This window comes from Scophthalmus maximus, chromosome 6, assembly GCF_022379125.1.
Source record: "Scophthalmus maximus strain ysfricsl-2021 chromosome 6, ASM2237912v1, whole genome shotgun sequence".
Lineage (NCBI taxonomy): Eukaryota > Metazoa > Chordata > Actinopteri > Pleuronectiformes > Scophthalmidae > Scophthalmus > Scophthalmus maximus.
Window position 1 is genome coordinate 5,136,902 of NC_061520.1, and position 18,762 is coordinate 5,155,663.

General features: G+C 45.7%; 1 protein-coding gene across 6 annotated transcripts in view; it reads left to right on the forward strand.

Moving 5' to 3' along the window:
• Window positions 1-18,762, forward strand: part of LOC118309605 (metabotropic glutamate receptor 7) — a 215,066-nt gene that overhangs the window by 35,819 nt on the left and 160,485 nt on the right. For 2 of the 6 annotated variants that reach the window (XM_035631934.2, XM_047332806.1), the window contains exon 4: window positions 7,266-7,324. The exons of 2 other annotated variants lie outside the window; for them this stretch is intronic. Coding sequence is in view for 2 of the 4 variants with exons in the window: in XM_035631931.2 (XP_035487824.2) it covers window positions 17,966-18,478 (513 nt within the window). In the remaining 2 variants the exon portion in view is untranslated. Of the gene's footprint in view, window positions 1-7,265; window positions 7,325-17,011; window positions 18,479-18,762 lie in introns of those variants that run through there. 2 more of the 6 variants (XM_035631931.2, XM_035631930.2) reach the window with 2 other exon arrangements.

Sequence of the window (18,762 nt, forward strand, 5' to 3'; positions counted from 1 at the left end):
CCTCGCTCTAAAGCAAAGAAAGAATGTATTTTCGAAAAGATTAACCACGATAATATGTGCAGCATGTTTTACGTCTAGAGGACGGGGTAATTTTCCCCAAACGTTCCCCTGGTGAACGTTATGACCCTTTATTGCAGCCAGCCACCAGGGGGCGATCAAGATGAATGGACTCCACTTTTGGGAGCTTTCCTGACGTCCGTCTTTGTTTACTGTCTGTAGTTATTACCAGACGATTGACAGTCATGGTTGGGGGCACCACCAATCACTGGAATACCTCTGTGCGTAATGTTTGTTTGCACATGATGTGATTATCATCCCCTCAAAGTCTTTTGTCTTTTTCGAAAAGGCACGAAAAAGGCAAAAATACATAAAAATAACTATATTGCACGAACCATTCAGATTTTGATTGAAGATTGAACTCTTTTTTTTTGAACATGTGCAGTTTGATAAATGAGGTAAACTCTTCCCTTGTCACGAAAAATAAACAGTGTTTGCAGAACGCTGGCTGCGGTGTATATATCCGTGGAATTAAAATCCCAGATGAGCACGCTTTGCTAATTACTGTAGGGGTTTAGGGATTTCACACGGACATGTAACATAAACTCCTTAGTCTAGTACAGATGACTCAACAACTCAAATCGGCCCCCCGCCATTAAAAAAAAGACTGTGGATTATGAGGGATTATGTTCGGTCTCTTTCGTTCATTTCGTGTACATAGAGTCAAACCTCGTTGGGGTCTCAGAACATCACGGTCTCTTCCACGCAGGTCGGAACACCGTGGACGAACATGCAGACTCGAGTGTGACTGAGTTGCTGAATAAGAAACCCACAACTCAGTGAGACCTGGCTGTGTTGAAGTCGATATTTTTAACAATGGACATCAACTTCTTTATTATAATCGGTCACAAAAAAATCTGTCCTTCATCTGCTAAAAATGAAAACAATCCCATCATGTCTCAATATTTTACAAACACTTTCCAGAGGCTTCAGCTTCATTTTATTATTTTCAGTCGTGTCAGCAATGCAGAATGGAAATGTCTGTCAGTCGGTTTATTTGGTGGTGGGTTTTTTAGAATTACTTTTTTATACTTAGTTTTTTTATGCTGGTAACCGTTGGATGGAGACTCACCTGCCGTCAGAATCGCAACAGTCCCTGTCTGCCTTTCCCGTTACAGAGGGAGGCGAAGGGAAAGCACGAAGCTCACAGCGACACTTGGAGCCTGATCAGTCGCTGCATATATCACTGAAAAGTTCACCTAAATAGGTTGAGAGTAAAAAGACTGGAGGCATATGAAAATACGGAGGTGACGCATTGATCAAATAGATAAACTTGAAGAACTAGAATTTTTACTGAGATGGCGAGTGACAGGCGTCTGAAACTGGCCTTTTTCGGTGACTGTCTGACGTTGCGATATTTTTATGACAAAGGCAAAACTGTTATTTTACAATATGGCATGAGCCGTAGTGTGGAGAACAAGGTCACGACGGTGGCTCAAAATGAGACGCGACCAACACATTGCCGAGCTCTGACAAAGTGAGAGCAACAGGACGAGTTTCCATCATCTACCTGCCGATGCTGGAGGTAAATGGACAAAAAGGATTTAAACATCTGGAGATCTCCAACCGTCGACGTCTTTTCAATCAGCCAACACAACAAAAGGTGCCCCCCCCCTTCCTGACAGTCTCTTTGTGGCTCCGAATGACCAAACTTCCTACGTTGACGCTGTGAGCCGCTGTAATCAACAGCTCTGCGGAGAGAGAGATCTCACCCAGGCGATAACACAGAGGCCTCATCAGGATGTGAAGATTTTTTTCAAATTGCATTTTTAAGCTTCAAAGAGCAGCAGCAAAATAGAAGTGACTTTTCCTGTCACGTTTAATGACTCCCATCACAAACGGTCCAAAACCATATGGAACTATTGTATAGTTTATTTTGCCATTTACTCATTGTATGAATCAGCAGTTTCTTTGCATTCACCGCTGTTGTGTCCAGTTGTGACTGATAAGAACCAATCAGGAAGAGAACGTCAGCGTCTCTGTCATCGTTTAGAAACGTCTCCGTTTCTGTCCGTCCACACTAAAACGCAACCCCGGAGATTTCAAACTAAAACAGGACCAGCAGAGTTTCCACAAGTCGCTGCTTTAGATGCTGGAAAACTCCAGAGTAGTGTGGACGCCAGGTGTAACCATAGCGACAGAGATGAGAAACTAAAATGTATGTAATGAGGATGTAGGCCTAGCCTGACACCAGGAGTCATCACGCCCAATGTCCCAGACAAGGGGCCCGCTGTCCGGCCGACACATTAGCCAAATCTAGGCACCTGGTCCTGAGTGATTTTCTGTGCGAGTGGTTTTCAGGAGGGCTGGTAAAAAATAAGACATTCTGTGGTTTAATTTCAAAGACACATTTAATGTGTCGAGGAGGAGAACCAACAGCAGCGCGGTGTTGGTTCTGGCTGCAGTGCCGTTAGCAGTTCAGTCACAGATTCATTGACGAACAAAACACAAGGAAAACTTCTTTGCTTTTGGAGGTTGTTCATCATTCCGTTGTCAGTGCCGCAGGCTCATGGAATTCACCTGCTTTTTCTGTAGTTGTGTCATGGAAGTGAATCACTAGAAGGCCCAAACAAATCACCGTTGATGGTTTACAACAAGTTTTGTCCAGGAGAGACTGCAAACTACAATCTACACACAGTTACTTGGTTTAGTCCAGACCGAATGGATTGAGCTCCAACTTCTATCAGTAAACAACCCACTGACATTTCGTTTATAATCTATAATTTCACATGATAGAAGGAGCTCTCAGAAGTTCTGCTGTTGCTGATTAAAACCGAAAAGAAAAAAAACATTAAAAAATGCAGGCTTGATGCGGATTTCCACTTTGTGAAGTCTTATTCTGCTGAACGTCCATCCGTTTGTTTTTTTTATGTCCTCACCTCTGCAGGTTAATTGAAGGTTAGTTTCTGCACTGGGAGGTTTTGTTTCAACAGACACTGGATTTACAAGATGGAAAAACAGCAGGCAACATAAAAAAACCAAACTCAGTTCTGTATAAAAGCCCCTGGTGATGTACAAAAACATGCAGCCGCTCAGCAGAACTTTCTGACCTGTTTTCTATCCTGTGTATTTTTATTTTATTATTATTTGTTCTTCTTTTAAAGTCAAGAAATATGACATTTTATATTAGTTTCTGCCACATTAAAGTCCCCCACCAATAGAAATCCACTTTTTAACCTTGTTGACGTGTCCATGTGGTGTCTGATACTCATTACGAGGGGTATGGTAGGGAACGCCATGCGTGGCTAACCAATCAGTGTTTTTGACAAGCCTAGGTAGCTAAGTCAGAGCTGGTGAGCAGGACCAATGTTAATCTAACATTAGCCACACGTTATTAGCTTTAGAAGCTAACTTGGCTAAGGTTGCTAGGTCAGCGCTGGTGATCAGGACCTTCTTGTTCCCCCTCTTCCTTAGGTTTGAGGCTCTAACATGTCAGATTTACTCAGGTAGCACCAGTTGTCATTGTGTTGCGTACAGTAGCCCAAAGTAAGCATTCTGTAACTTCTGTCCGAGTGCATATCCCACGAGTCAAACAGCAGTAATGTTGAAGTTGTGGTGGTTAACCACATCAACTACAGTTCGTCAACCTCCTCCGAATACGTTAATAGCTGAACAATTAGCAGGAACATGTGAACACACTGTAGCTCAGGAGCATTCACCTCGTGCCAGAATTTGTGTCTGCAATCATAACGTTACAGTACACAGCAGTGTTACTATTTTTCTTCTGACCACCAGGAGTGGAAAGATAACAGTCTAATTAAATTGAACTGCATGTGAAATACGAGCCTCACTTTACTGGCCGCATAAAAGCCTCGGCCTCAGGTGACATTATTGATGTCACAAAGTGCTGTCCCATTCTTCATCGAGCCTCCACTCCCTCCCTCCCTCGCCCGCAGACGTCCATGACGACCGAGCGCGCAGGTGACCTCGGTGAAAGTCTGGCCCGCCTCAGTCGACACTGAGCTATTAGTATCACCCCACTACAGTGTGATTCAGCTGAAACAATGGAGCCTGAGCTGGATGTTGAGCGGAGAAAAAACATGGGTTGAGGTCACCATTGAGGGAGAGAGAGAGAAATGAGTGTATAATAACAACAGTAGGAATAGATTTAATAACTCAGACTCCACTTCCTCCCGTTGTACATAAACTAAAATATTTGCGGATAAAACCCAGTTAGCTAAAGATGTGAAGTAGACAATAGCCTGCGTTCGTCTTCTGAACGTGTAATTTGACTGTAATGAAGATGGTAACGAAAAAATAACGTGACATTTCAGGTTTTTTTTCCATACCCCAACTATTAGTTATGACCATCCTCCCCTTTAATTGGACACACTAAGTACAAGTGAGACACACACACAGACAGCGAGCATACAATCACATTCAACATGTAAGCCTGCCCATATTCGATAGTTAAAGGTGACATAATATGCTCATGTTCAGGTTCATACTTTTAATGTGGGTGACCGCTTGAAAAGGTTGACATGCTCTAATGTTCAGAAAAGGCATCATTGTTCTCATACTGCCCATTCATGCAGCTCCTCTTTTCACCCTCTGTCTGAAACACCTGGATTTCATTTAGCCCCGCCCCCTCCCGATAAACCCCAGTCTGCTCTGATTGGCCAGCTGTTGTGATCGGTCAACCCATCTCAAAATGTGAAGGAAATGTCACGCCCCCTTCACCTGAGAAGTGGAGATTCTCATATTGCAGGCGGGGTTACCCCAAAAGAGACCAACTGTGACATCACAGAGGGAGGGAAATCTGAACCAGTCGTTCAGAGCCAGGCTGTAGGATTTAGCCAGCTCACAAAAAACCACAGGGTGGTCTTGTTTCACAGTTTGTAAGCTGGCAGGCTCCACAGATACCCAACTTTATGTGCACAAACACTGAAATTGTGATTTCTGCACGGTATCATGCCACCAGGCTGAAGCACATTCACAACCATGAACACTGAAGGAATCCTAACCAGGAGAAGATGCAATGATGACAACAAATCCCACGATCCCACGTTGCTTCCCTGTCTTTTGCTCTTGTTTTGAGTCAAAATTATATTATATTTTAATGTAAATCATCATGTAGCCGACTTCAATAATTCTTTTTGTCAAATGCTTCGCGAACCCGTCCTTAAGTTGCTAACGTTAGATTGTGGAGCATTTGTTTTAAGTGAATGAATCGTAAATATTTAATAGCTAAAAAAGAGATTGAAACAGCCTCAGTTTTCATCACAATCACTCTCTGGTTAAAACACTGAGCTGGAATTTTTTCACACAAAGCTTTTCTTTTTTTTTTAAACGTATAAAGTGCTTGGTGATCTAAAAAAAAACCCCTTGTCTCCATTCAGCTTCTCTCCTGCGGTTCATACTTATTTTCTTGGTATCTTTCAAAACTGCACAATAGCTGGAGAATCAAACTGGCAAAAATTACTTTCACTGAATAGTTCTGTGTGGGAAGAAGATTAAAGCTTCTCCGTTGCATTCTTTTGCATGACCCTCTTTCTCTTTTATTGGGAGAGTTAAGGACAGACGGGATGCAACATGTTTTTCAGCTGGATTCAAACGCATGACGCAGAGATGCTGTTGTGCGATCGCTCAGTTTTTTCATTGTTGTTGCCGAGACAAACATATTGGGGCCACTTTTTCCCCAAGGACCCTAGAAAAACTGTGGAATAAACAGTGATGGTAAACAAAGGTTTTATACCAGTTATAATCCTTATCGTCAGCCGCCACCGGAGTCAAATTGTTTTCATGTCGTCCATCCGTCTGTCCCATTCTTCTCATGAATGTTGACTTCACAAGAACTAAATGATTAGATGTTAGTGGTCAAAGGTCATGGTCATCTGACAAAACACCTTTTCCAAGATCGTTTGGCCGTCATGGCCGACATCTCCAGTTGCCTCCGCCGCTTCTCTCCAGACTCGGTTTCTCTGGTTTACGTCCAAGTTAGTTTATAACGTGTGATTATAGAGAACGGGGTGATTTCCCACCATAATAATAAATAATCATTATGTTAATATTCACCCAGCACAATGTGTTAACAACCATGTGATCATGACGGGCCAGCTGGGGGCCGCCAGCGGGAGCTCTGCTTTCAGAGAAATGTATTGTCCACTGTTGCTTTTCAGCTTTATGAGTCAAGTGTAAAAATAGATTGTCCTTCTACCGAGTACACAGAATAATAGCAGTAATGACAATAACTTAAATTATATAGAACCGAGCTCCAAGAAGTTTCATGTGGCTACAGGAAGAAGTGGACTGCTGCCAAGAAGTACAGTCGTAGTTCAGATCCAGTCCGGCTCCGCAGGGGAAACTCCACTCCACACGTCGTCTTGGCTCATTTTCCTGTATGGACTGTTATTTAACAGCGTTGATGAATATTTCAAGGCTGTGCAGCCTCGTCAATGTTTGAAGCAAAGTAGCACATGAACAACTTCCTGAATAATGCAGACGTGCGGTCTGAAACACCATGAAACTTGTATGATCGATGGCAACATATACTGTGTGTGTGTGTGTGTGTGTGTGTGTGTGTGTGTGTGTGTGTGTGTGTGTGTGTGTGTGTGTGTGTGTGTGTGTGTGTGTGTGTGTGTGTGTGTGTGTGTGTGTGTGTGTGTGTGTGTGTGTGTGTGTGTGTGTGTGTGTGTGTGTCTGTGTGTGTCTGTGTGTGTGTGTGTTAATGGTGAAGACACGGTACAACAACCCCCCACTATTAAAACATTACTTATTGATGACTAAAAGTGCAGGCGGCGGACACAGACACCGCTCTGTGGGAATCCGTCACCGCAGCACAGTAATCACCTCAGATCTCACCCCGGACCAACACGAGCAGCGCCGACCTCACTGCAACACCACGAGCATCGCGTGTGTTTGTCTGCTGCACACGAGTCAACAGATATATCTGTTCTGGAGTCTTTCACAGTGTCTGCGTTTGCCGATATGAAACGTTTATTTCACAGAATAAACGATGCAGAAAAGATTCATGTTTGCTATGGATTTGGTTGTAATCGTGTTTCTATTTATCTGTTTCATACGGTTACTGTGCTTTTTAAAGCTCTTTTATTTTGATAAGCCGTGGTGACAAACAGCTTTTTAAACGAAGTTACCAATTTATTTATTCCTAGATTTATTTTTTTGTTTTATTTTTCAGTTATGACCGTCAAACTATAATAAAAGAAGTTGTATGTCAATCATTCTCTGTATGTTTCTGTCTTTCGAAGGGTTTTATCTGAGCCAGGCCAGCCAACATCAATGATAGCAATCATCACTTCCGTACAGGGTACGTAGCAAACAGTTGTTATATCGGTACTCGGTATCGGTCGATACACAACGTCTAGGATTCTGATGGAAAAGATATATCATAGCATCAGAACAGAGCATCATGTGACATCAGGCCATTCAAAGAGAACGCGCAGCGTTTCCGTCGCTGTGACTGAGAGTGAGAACATCGCCACGTCTGAGCAAACGATCAATGTTTTCAAACCATAACAACGTCTTGTTGGAAAATATGGATTTTTTCTTTTATCAAAGTGACGGGAGCAGGTTTTGTGTCTGACGACCGGAGACGGTGACGCAAACAAAACAAAAAAAAAACCTCCTACACATTCACACATTCTTCGTGTGCGTGCTTGTGACTGATGAACATCAGCGGCGTCGTACAAACAGACTGCGGCAGTTGGATTTCAGTGGGTTGTTCAGGTGCAGCTGATGAAGTCGCTGAGTGTGTGTGAGTGTAAATTCATAAAACAACAACTGCTTCAGCTCTAAATGCGAAACACTGTAATCATCACTTTTTAATAGCTGCTAATTTACTCGAGGGGAAATCCCACTAATTTTTGAACAAGCACAATGTGTTTTGGTCCTTATGGCAGCATAAAACAATTCCTCCTGTATTCATCCGATTTTTAATCTCGCCGATACAAAACCAGTTAACACATCACACAAACGGACATTTCAAACCTTTTCCCTCACCGGAGACCAACTGTTTTAAAACCGTCTCCCCGCCTGAGTCACCGTTCATTTTCTCCTTCGCTGAACTCCATCGCACTAATGTGCAGTTCTCAGGCAACAATGACGTCAGTGCAGGAAAGTACTTTGAGTGTTTCCTCCTTAATACTTCTACTTCACTTCTGTACCTCATAAAAAACTCACTAAAGTCCTACACCTTATTTATCTGACAGTTACTGGTTGAGGGTTTTTCCTTAAGTTCAAATCTCACACACTCATAGATTTCAGGTCCCTTGATTCAAGATCCATGAATTGTTATCAAAAAATCATGCTGATGAACAAACAGACAAAGGTGCAAACCTCAGACATCATCAGATCGAAACCCCTCTCATCGGTCGCGAATGGAGCACCAGCGGTGAATTTGCAAAGGGCTGCTAAAAAGACTGCGAGTGTGGACGGAGATTGTTACAGATACCTAAGAGTTCCAGGAACTGTTGGCCGAGACGCTGCTTTAACGTGGTAAAGGATTTGGATACGTGTCCCTCAGTTAAAACGAGTCCTGCCGTCACGGGAGGCGTTTCCCTGCAGGACGAGGAACTTTTACTGCTGATACTTAAAGTGCGGACGATACTGAGCCCCGAACCGCCCACCGGTGGCTGTTCCATCAGCGTGAGCGTGTGTGATTGGGTGAACATCATGCAGGGTGAAATGCTCTCAGTGATCAATTAGACTGCGAAAGCACTGTATTATAAGTGCAGGTCATTTACATTTTAAACTGGAAGATGAATTTTGTTCCAAGAGGCTGACTTTAACCTTATCAGCGCGGCACAAAGACATTTCACTTAACTTCTAATGCGGAGGCCGCACGCAGGAGGCGGTTTAAGTGCCCTTTCATAGTGACAACGGCACTGCGGCAAAAGTCACGGTCTTCCTTGTTCATTCCAACGAGACTTCCTGCGGCGTCACGGCGGGGGGTCCCTGCACATAATAAAGGAGTGCAGAGAGCAGTTTGCAGCTCTGCGTGACTCTCGCCAGCATCGGTACAAAGGAGACTCCTGCTGTACAATCTGGCTTCGGCGCTTCAGGCGGCGTCTCGTCGGGCTTCAGAGGCCCGTTGCTTCATACATCGTCATCTTTAACTGTAACGTGAATCAGACTCGTCGTTTCTTCATCTCGCTCGTCGTTGATCCATATTTCAGGCTGTGGGACCGTGCCCGTGTCGGTCGGTGTCATCTCTGCCGTTCCCTGTTTTTCTTTTAATAGCCCCGTCTTCTGGAAACTGCACTTCATACACAATTAAACTCTTTCGACAGTAACGCTGCGGTGGAAACGTGATCCCTGTCCGAATATTGTTTTGTATTTTAATGAAGGAAGTCGCGCGTGAATTAACAGGTTGTGTTTGGAGTCGGTGCCAAATCAGAAGTTGTCTGATTCGTAAATGAACACTTTCTCATCATGTCCCAATGAAAACGTGTAAGTTAATAAAATAATTAATAAAGGGATTCAGGAGACATTTACTAAGCAAAATGATTGAACTCATCGAAATGTATTAGTCTATCTTTGTGTGGATCACGTGATTTTTTTTTTCAACATACAACATAGGTTCTGAACAGCGGCCATGTATGGACCTAAATTATGACCTATAGTTTTTTTTATCGGAAGAAAAAATTTGAAACTGAAAGGTCAAGTTTTAATCTTAAAAATAAGTGTTCAAAATAAAAAAAAATACTACAAATTTCCGATTATTTTGTTTCACATCTGGAACTCTTTTGAATGAATTGCATATTTTCATTTTTCACTTACATGAATATTTTGATATTTGATGTCAAATTTTTTTCTAGTCGCAGATTTTTCATTTTTCAGATTCAGATCATATGTTTTTCAGTGTCGAATCATATTTTCACAATGTGAATGTGAACAGAATCATATCTTCTTTGTTTTTTTTGATTTAATGATTTATCACTGATTTATTATGACACTCACCTTCCAGAGGAAATCAAATATTTATATATAGAAATATTTAGCTCCAAGGATAGAAACATCTCAGCCCTGCGATACGCTGGTGACCCGTCCAGGGTGAACCCGCCTTACGCCCAGTGTCAGCTGGGATTGGCTCCCGTCCCCGCTGCTTCAGTGGATAAGAGGAACAGATAATAGAGAGAATTACAAACATTTTAACTGAATGCTTCAATCTACGTTTTCAAAATCCACTTGTAGGAGAACAATAGCGGGAAAAGCAGGAATCGCAGGAGCCACAGAGCTTTGTGGAGGATAATGTCCATCAGCGTCTGAGTTTTGAGTTCTTACAGCGAACGTGTCATTTTCTCTCATATCTCTAGACCTGCCGCTCTTTGCCTCGAGAAGCACTTATCCCTGTGTGTGTGTGTGTGAGTGTGTGTGTGAGTGTGTGTGTGTGTGTGTGTCCTACTGTCGAGATTATTCAAATTCAGCTCTGTTAGAGGAGCAGAAGAGGCGACTATCAGGTGCCAATTACCACCGTTCCCTGTCTTTTTGCACATTATTATACACAGATTATTCAACCTCCGGAGTCTGAATGAAAACCCGTTTGAGCCCCGGAGTCGTCCTCCTGTGGGAGACGGGGAGACGCCGTTTGTGTGGGTTTTTGGGAGCGGCGGTGGCATTATTAAATATATTTCACTTAAAACGGGGACAAGGGAGGGAGAGAGAGAGAGGGGGAGAGAGAGAGAGGGGGAGAGAGAGAGAGAGAGAGAGAGAGAGAGAGAGATCTGTTTACAGAGAACAGCCTGAAGTGATGCTGAGGTGAGTCGTGAACTGTTCTGCTCAGGTGAGGAGACGGTGGTCTGTGATTAATGTAAAAAATTAAGTTACTCTCTGACAGATTGGAACAATAATGGGTTCTAATGAGAATATGAGAACCTTTTCTATCAGACATGAGGGCCGGAGTTCATGGTACAGACAAGATTTTCACTTCACGATTATCCTGGCCCAGTATACAGTATGTACTGAGTTACAGTAATGTATTAAATATTAATCATTATTGTTATTATTTATAGCAGTTAAGCAAATACAATTACATTTCATTGGGCCCTGCTATAGTTTCATGTCTGGATCTCCTCCATACAACATTAGTGACTCGACAAGGTTAGAATATCCCGTTGTCCTTCTGTTCCTGAAATAGCATAAATGATGTCACAGTGAAGATGACATTTGACCTTTTGGATGTAAAATGTCATCACTTTATCATTTTATCCTCCCAGCGTGTCCAGGACAAAACACCAGCTCAGTGTCACAGCAGAGGTTGGCAGGAGACATCAGGAACAATTCTACAATATATGGATTACTATTCAATGATTATGGATTCATATTATTTCACATTGTTGCGGAACAATCCACTGGAGGGAGAAACTGAAGGATGGCGTCAGAATCAGCTGTTGAGCAGACGAGTTCAGTTTGTTTTCAGAGCAGATTCTCAGTCGTGTGAAGACGAGCAGCTGGTTTGGTTTCATCTTCTGCCTTTTACCCTTTTTTTCTCTTTTGTATGAAAAACACAGAAAAGTGAACGAATGTCTGCTCACGCAGCCTCCGTCGGCTTTCGGGTGTTTTCTTTGTGATGTGTTCAAGGGCGACTTTCATCCGAAGACATGAGGTGATGCAAAGTGTTTGATCGGTCGGTCTCCGACCGTCTGCTCGGTCCGTCTGGTTCTTTGAGGTCGGCTCCGTGTGTCAGGGTCCTGACAATGTCTGTAAAAGGTTGGGACAGTGAACGCCACACGAGCACTCCTGACGCCTCCGCCGAGGCCCAACTGTCTCCGTATGAGACCGCATTTAAATCCGAAACTTGGAAAATGTCAAAAAACGTCTCACAATGTTGAAGAAAGAGATTTTAAAATATTACTGGATCCGCCCCTTCGTCCAGATCCACATCGACATCTAAAAAAATCTGTCATCCGTCGTGGTCCATGTTCCGTCCTTCCACTAAGTTTACTGGAAATCTGTTCTGTGGTTTTTAATCCTGATGACAAATGAACTAACTAGCAATCAAATGGACGAGGATGAAAAGAAAACCCTCGGCGGAGGTAAAACCATTGCTTCTGCACCAAACTCTGTTTAGATTTATTGATATATTAAAAGTTCCCTGCTGAATATCGCAGGTGAACGCAGGTTTTGTGTTCAACTGAATCACTGTTCGGCGTCACTCCTCAACTTCCTGGGCCTGACTCCAGCGGTTGAAGCCGCTGACTCTCCCTCAGTGGGAGACTTCTCGCAGATCGTCCCTGCTCACTGAAGCCCCTCACAGAACAGTAACGGGAGTACGGGACACCAAAGAGGCTCCATTCTCCCTGCGACAACTCGGTGTTGCATCAAAATGATTTGGTGCCGTTATTCTAAGGTAAAACAGTCGCGCCATGTTGCCAAGTTCCCATCTGTTTTAAACATATGGCTGAAATCACAGACGGAAGCGCTTGAGTTGATGTAATTACGGTGAGATTTACTTTCGCTCTTCCTCTCCCTCTTCGGGGACGCCATGTAAATAATCTCCACAGGCTGGGAGTTGTTTATGAACAAAACCGAGTCATAAACATAGAGCTGATATTAAGCACGGCAGCATGTCTGATAGCTACTCGGAGCGGCTACTCCGCGAAGATAAGACCTCCAGCAGCGCCGGGGCCGGCGGCTCGGCGCCAGCGCTGCCTACAGCCACTCCTCCCGCCATCTGATCACACCCGAGCTCTGCCAACGGAGCCGCCGCGTCTACCTCCAGACGTGTGCTGGTGATTAATTATGGTTATTTTTCATTTTTCTCACAGAAATGTCAGCCGACTGATGAAGTAACAGCTTTCTAATAACATTTTGAGGGCTCTTTATTCAGACTTTAACTTATGCATTGAATTAGTGCACTCAGCGAGGAGCCACCGGCTCCCCGAGCCTCTCTGACCTTTCCCTGGTTTAAAAAAAAAAGGAAATGATTACCATTAAGTTGTGATTGAATGCCGGAGTGTGGGCTCGAGTGGTGCCTCACAGTTTGCCACCTACACAAAATACATTTAACTTTTGGCATGAAGAATGAGCACATAGACGTTAATATGTCATTTATTATGTTTAGACTCGGGGATTAAAGCTGATTTACAAACAGCAATAATGGGAATATTAAGTATTTATAACATACCTAAATGATAAAATGGTAAAACGGATGTCCAGCCGTGTAAGACATGTAAGTAAATATGCAGATATATAAAAAATATAGGTCGGTGTTGAGTTTCTCTAGCTACCTTCGTGACTTCAGGTCCATCGTGACAAAAAGACGCCTCACTCTGGGTTTTAGTTTTGACTTTTATTAGAAGCAGAAGATTTGATGCTTCTATAGGTCTCATAGTATAAAAGAAAATCTGATAAACGGGTGGAACCAAGACCATTAAGAGCTTTACAAAGGAATAAAAACATTTTTTTAAATCGGTCCTGAAGCGGACAGGCAGCCCGAGCAGAGACTTAACACAGGTGTAATGTTTGTAATGATAACTGGTTCAACCCTGATTCGCCATCCGCTAGAATCTGAGGAGAAATTTCATATGGAAACCTCGGCCGGCACTGATGTTTGGCCCAGATTATTATCTGGTATTGTGAGGTGTTTCCAGAGCAGAACTTTCCGGGGCCATGTTTAATATTTTGGGTTATAAATCTGGATGATTACGTCAGTACTTTCCAAGGCGAAACCAATGAGCGACGAGTCGAGCAGCCGACAGTGTTGTCTGGCTTACAATGCTAGCAACACTGTCAGCTGCTCACCATTGTAGACCCGCTGAAATGGCGACGGCGAAGCATGTCACCGTTCGAGCGCAGGGACAGCTGAGTTGGAGGAAAGTTATTTTTCACGATCCGCGAGTCAAAAAAGTGCGTCGCGTGGCGTTCAATCATCGGGAGACACCGCGACGTAATGCCGCGTGTCGTCATAGCATGACCCGGTGCGTCCATTAAATTCCACCGTGATGAATATTCATTGCATTACAGTACACGTGGTGTCGTAAACAGGTGAATCCTGCATTCAGATGGAGCTTGAACTTTAAAACTGAATGAGGGTCGAACGTTTCGCCTTGAACTTTTACTCAGCAACGCGAGCAGCTCCAGTCCCTCAAGTCAAGTTTGATGGACGCGGTTGTCGCTGGTCATGTGACCTGCAGCTCACCAGCTCACGTCGCTGTGAGCGTTTTTTGCAGCGGCCAACGTCCGACTGAGGCGTTTATCATATTCGCTCTGAGTGAAAGTCAATGCCGCCGTTTAGTTAGCGAATAATGTGATACCAAAATTGCACTGGAACCATTTTCCTGTGAGACATTTAGTCCGAGGTGTTGACACAAACTGTGGGAAAATCGTTGCCATTCATCAGGCGCGTTTTGGCTCAGCGAGCGTCCTTGAGCTCTCCGCGAGTCGCAGCGTGTGAGACCATCAGCCGGAAGCCTAAAAAAAACATTGCTGGAGGAACGACCTGTCGTGTCTTTGTCGCGTCACAGAGGCTCGTCTTTCGCGTCCTCGTAGGTCGTTCGTACTCCGTTCCAGTCTCAGCGTATGAGAGCGACAGGGAGGAAGACACATTTTAGCTTATTGTCACATGTGGTGTGTGTGTGTGTGTGTCTCTGCACAGTGACGCTGTATCACTGTGTTCAACCACGCCGCACATACGTGACCTCCCAGAGGAGGGCGCCCTGTCGTAGAGCTCCCAGCGTCTCCCAGTGGGCTGCTGGGAAAAATGGAGGTTAAGGTTCTGTGTGAATACACTTATTTTGTACGATTCTTCATAGTAAATATTCACAACACTGGTATGTTTGAAATGTGAAAACATTATGAAAACATCATAATGGAAATAATGTGCTGTTCACAATAAGGTCAATAGTCTGTTTATTGGTGAACATGGTCTGTGAGGACAAAGGAGAGAGCAAGTTCACTCGTCTCTCGACCTGCCAGATTCAGAGTGATTTCGCGGCATGAACCGATTCACGCGTCACGTCCCACGATTCACCTGAGCTTGAATGAGCGGCTCGTCTTTTTCTCGTCCTCTCTGAAATCTGTCATGTGACTCGTGAATCATTCAGACTTTAACTGGACGGGACGAGATTTTCAACTTCCTGAGCAGAATGAAAAATAGCTCTGCCTAAAGGAACCAGGGCCACATTCCAATACTATTCTAATAACCCCCCCCCCCCCCCCCCCCCCCCACCCCAACATCAGCCACTCTGTTCTCGCTCCTCTGACATTCCTGACTTTAGTGGTTACTAATGACACCGGCGTCTCGTGGCCCTCCATAAGTAATTGTGCGACCGTGAAAGGGCTCCGATTAAAGATCGGTGTTGCAACCCTGGCTCCGGGGGGCGGGGGGGCGACATGAAGGATGAGATAGATCATTGTAACAGGAGCTGAGAGAGGCTGAGAGGAGGTGTTGGTTTGATCTAGTGCCACTGATTGGACGGGAGGAGATAATTGGTCCGGAGCGGCTGGATGTCAACATGCAGAAACTGAAATCAGTCACCGGGAAACATTGAGGCTAGTCATCCAGATCATGTACAGGAAGTGAGGATGCGTTGACTCTTCCCTTTAATACAAACTGCGCTGCATGTTGAGGACAAGACAGTGTTATGACAACTAATTAAGAACAACATTCATATTTGTTATATGGGTTGTGTTCAGGGTTGGGTAGTAACAGATTGCGTGATTAGGAAACTATGATCCGCCCAGATTGTGTGCAGTGGAATTATACAGGTGCAACTCAAACAATTAGAATATCGTGAAACGGTTCAAGGTTTTTCATCAGTTATTTAAGAAAGTGAAAACTGAATATATTCCAGACTCATTACACGTAAAGTAAAATGGGTTGAGTGCTGTATGGAAGCATGTTTGTGGAAAGCTTGACGCTCTAATAATTCTCCTCGTCTCAATCCACATCAAAAAATCCTCAGGACCACTTGGTGAGGTTTAGATGTTGACTTTACTCACAGAAAAAAGATGGGTACAGGACGATTATCCATTTCAAGGGTGTCCAAAAGGTGAACGGCCTCCTTGAGAAGATTGTCGAGCAATGCCGATTGAAGAACTTGGGAGAGCTTCACAAGGAGTGGACTGAAGCATCAAGATCCACCACGCACAGGCGTCTTCAGACTACAACTGTTTCATCCCTACAGTGCAATATACGGCGTCAGAAGCGTCTCACCTGGGCTGAGGAGGAAAAAGAACTGGACCGTTGCTCAGTTGCCCCCAAAGTCGTCTTGTCAGAAAGTCTGAAAGTCAATTTTGCATTTCATCTGTCAAGCGAGGTCCCAGAGTCTGGAGGAAAAGTGAAGAGGCACAAAATCCCCGCTGCGTGAAGTACAATGTGAGAAACATCCGACCCAAAAATACAGACAAGCTGAAGGCCGCTGCCGAAGCAAACCTGGGCTGCAGCCAATATCATTTTTTTGTTGTAATTGTTCTGATGCCATTGATGGAATGAGCCTGTTGGCTGTTTGACGAGGGAGCTGGGTGATGTTATAACGTCGGGACTGCACTACAAAGATGCACCATCCCATCGCGGCCTTGTAGAGTCAAGGAATGAAAATCAATTCAGTGCTTTTTTTACAGGTGTCAATGTGATGAGTGGGTGGGGTTGTTGTTGGCCTCTACCTCCTCCTCGCTGCCCCTCCAGCTGCAGGAGCCTTTCTTCGCCCTCAGCTGTATTCATTTATTTGAGGTGTTCAAGAGGAGCCGGAGTCTCCGGCATCACAAACAGCAGTTTGATTCATCACAGCTCTGATAGATCTACCAACATGAAACAACACAACCTGCTCTCCAACCTGCTCCCCTCGCCCCCCCCCCCCCCCTCCTCTTCCTCACCCTCCCTCTCTTCCTCTCTCTCGCTCCTCATGAATGCAGCCATTCATAACAACAGGAGTTGTGACTATTCAGAAGAATAAAAGGTGTTTTGTTTTCCTGTCAGTGTGTTTTGTGCGTATTGTTTCGCCAGTGGCAGTCTTGAACTGATAATTACACGGGCGCGCGTGGGTGGATTGCGCGCGCGCGTAATGTGCGTGCGTGCGTGTGCGTGCGTGTAGGGAGAAGGAGAGAGAGGGATGGTGGATGAGAGATATAGAGATAGTGTTGGTCCTCCAGCTCCGTGAGGACACGAGTCTCCCTCCTGCTCCCGTTCACACGCTGAAGCGGGGCGACGCTCCTCCGGCTTCTCTCCGGCAGACAGGTGACCGTGGACCCCGGCTGAGGGGAGGAGGAGGAGGAGTGTGACACAGACAGCGCGGTTATTTCTCTCTCTCTCTCTCTCTCTCTCTCTCTCTCTCTCTCTCACCAGCGTCGCGCAGCTTCCCTCTCCTTCCGCGCGTCTTGTTTCACCGAGCCGAGGAAACTGTCACACCTTCCCGCGCTTATCCGCAGGTGAGACACGTGTCCGTTATCTGGTATTTCTTTAACTATGACATCAGTGCGGACCGCGGCGGGCTGCTTGGTTCACACCTCCAGGCGCGGAGTACCGGGTCGAGCCCTTTCAGGAGTTTAACGCAGAGAGCTGCCTTTTCTTTCTTTTTTTCTTTCTTTTTTTGGGGGGGCAACAACGACTCGTGGCTTTGGTTTTTCTTTTTTTTTCCCCTTTCCTCTGGTTCTTCTAAACATCTGGAATCCTGGAATGGGCGCGCGAGCAACAAGCGACCACGGCGGTGTGCAGCAGCAGCAGCGGCGGCGGCGCTGCGCACACTTGCGAGGGATTACGCATCGGTGAGCCGGTGGCTGAGGTCGGTTTGTATGTTTTAAAGCCTCGACACCTGCGGGTCTGCAGCCTGTGGTGACCTGACATCGGCCGCGTGCCTCCGCCGGGGCGAGGACAGGAATGAACTCGGTGGATTTTGTGAAACTATCCTGAAGAAGTGCCTCGCAGCGGTTCTACACCTCCCCCCTCCCCTCCCTCCCTCTCTCTCTCTCCGGTTTTTGGAGTCGTGCTTGGGTTCGAGAGACGGGTCTAACCATGGGCAGGCACCCCGACGGTGTCCCCCGGGTCGGAGCGTGTCTCGCGGTCCGGGTGCTGTGGATGCTCCAAGCCTTCCTGGACGCGGCCGGCACCCAGGAGATTTACGCGCCGCACTCGATCCGGGTGGAGGGCGACGTGACGCTGGGGGGGCTGTTCCCGGTGCACGCCAGGGGGGTCCCGGGGACGCCGTGCGGGGACATCAAGAAGGAGAACGGCATCCACCGTCTGGAGGCGATGATGTACGCCCTGGATCAGATCAACGGCGACGAGGAGCTGCTGCCCAACGTCACCCTGGGCGCCCGGATCCTGGACACCTGCTCCCGGGACACGTACGCCCTGGAGCAGTCGCTGACTTTCGTCCAGGCGCTCATCCAGAAGGACACGTCGGACGTGAGGTGCACCAACGGCGAGCCGCCGGTGTTTGTCAAGCCCGAGAAAGTTGTCGGGGTCGTGGGCGCGTCGGCCAGCTCCGTGTCCATCATGGTGGCCAACATACTGCGCCTCTTCCAGGTAGGAGCCCCGGAGTAGTGGAGCTACCCCCCCCCCCCGTTCACTCTGGTGACTTATTTACCTTCATCATCCTCATCTTCATCAGCCACATGCCTCACCTCATTATGGTGGAGAACTCCATGTTTCACATGCAGAGCTTCAGATGATGTGTTCAACCAACCTGGTACCCAGATCCGGTTCCCCCTGCTGTGTGTGTGTGTGTGTGAACCCCTCTCACTCATGTCTGTGTGTGTGTGTGTGTGTGTGTGTGTGTGTGTGTGTGTGTGTGTGTGTGTGAACCCCTC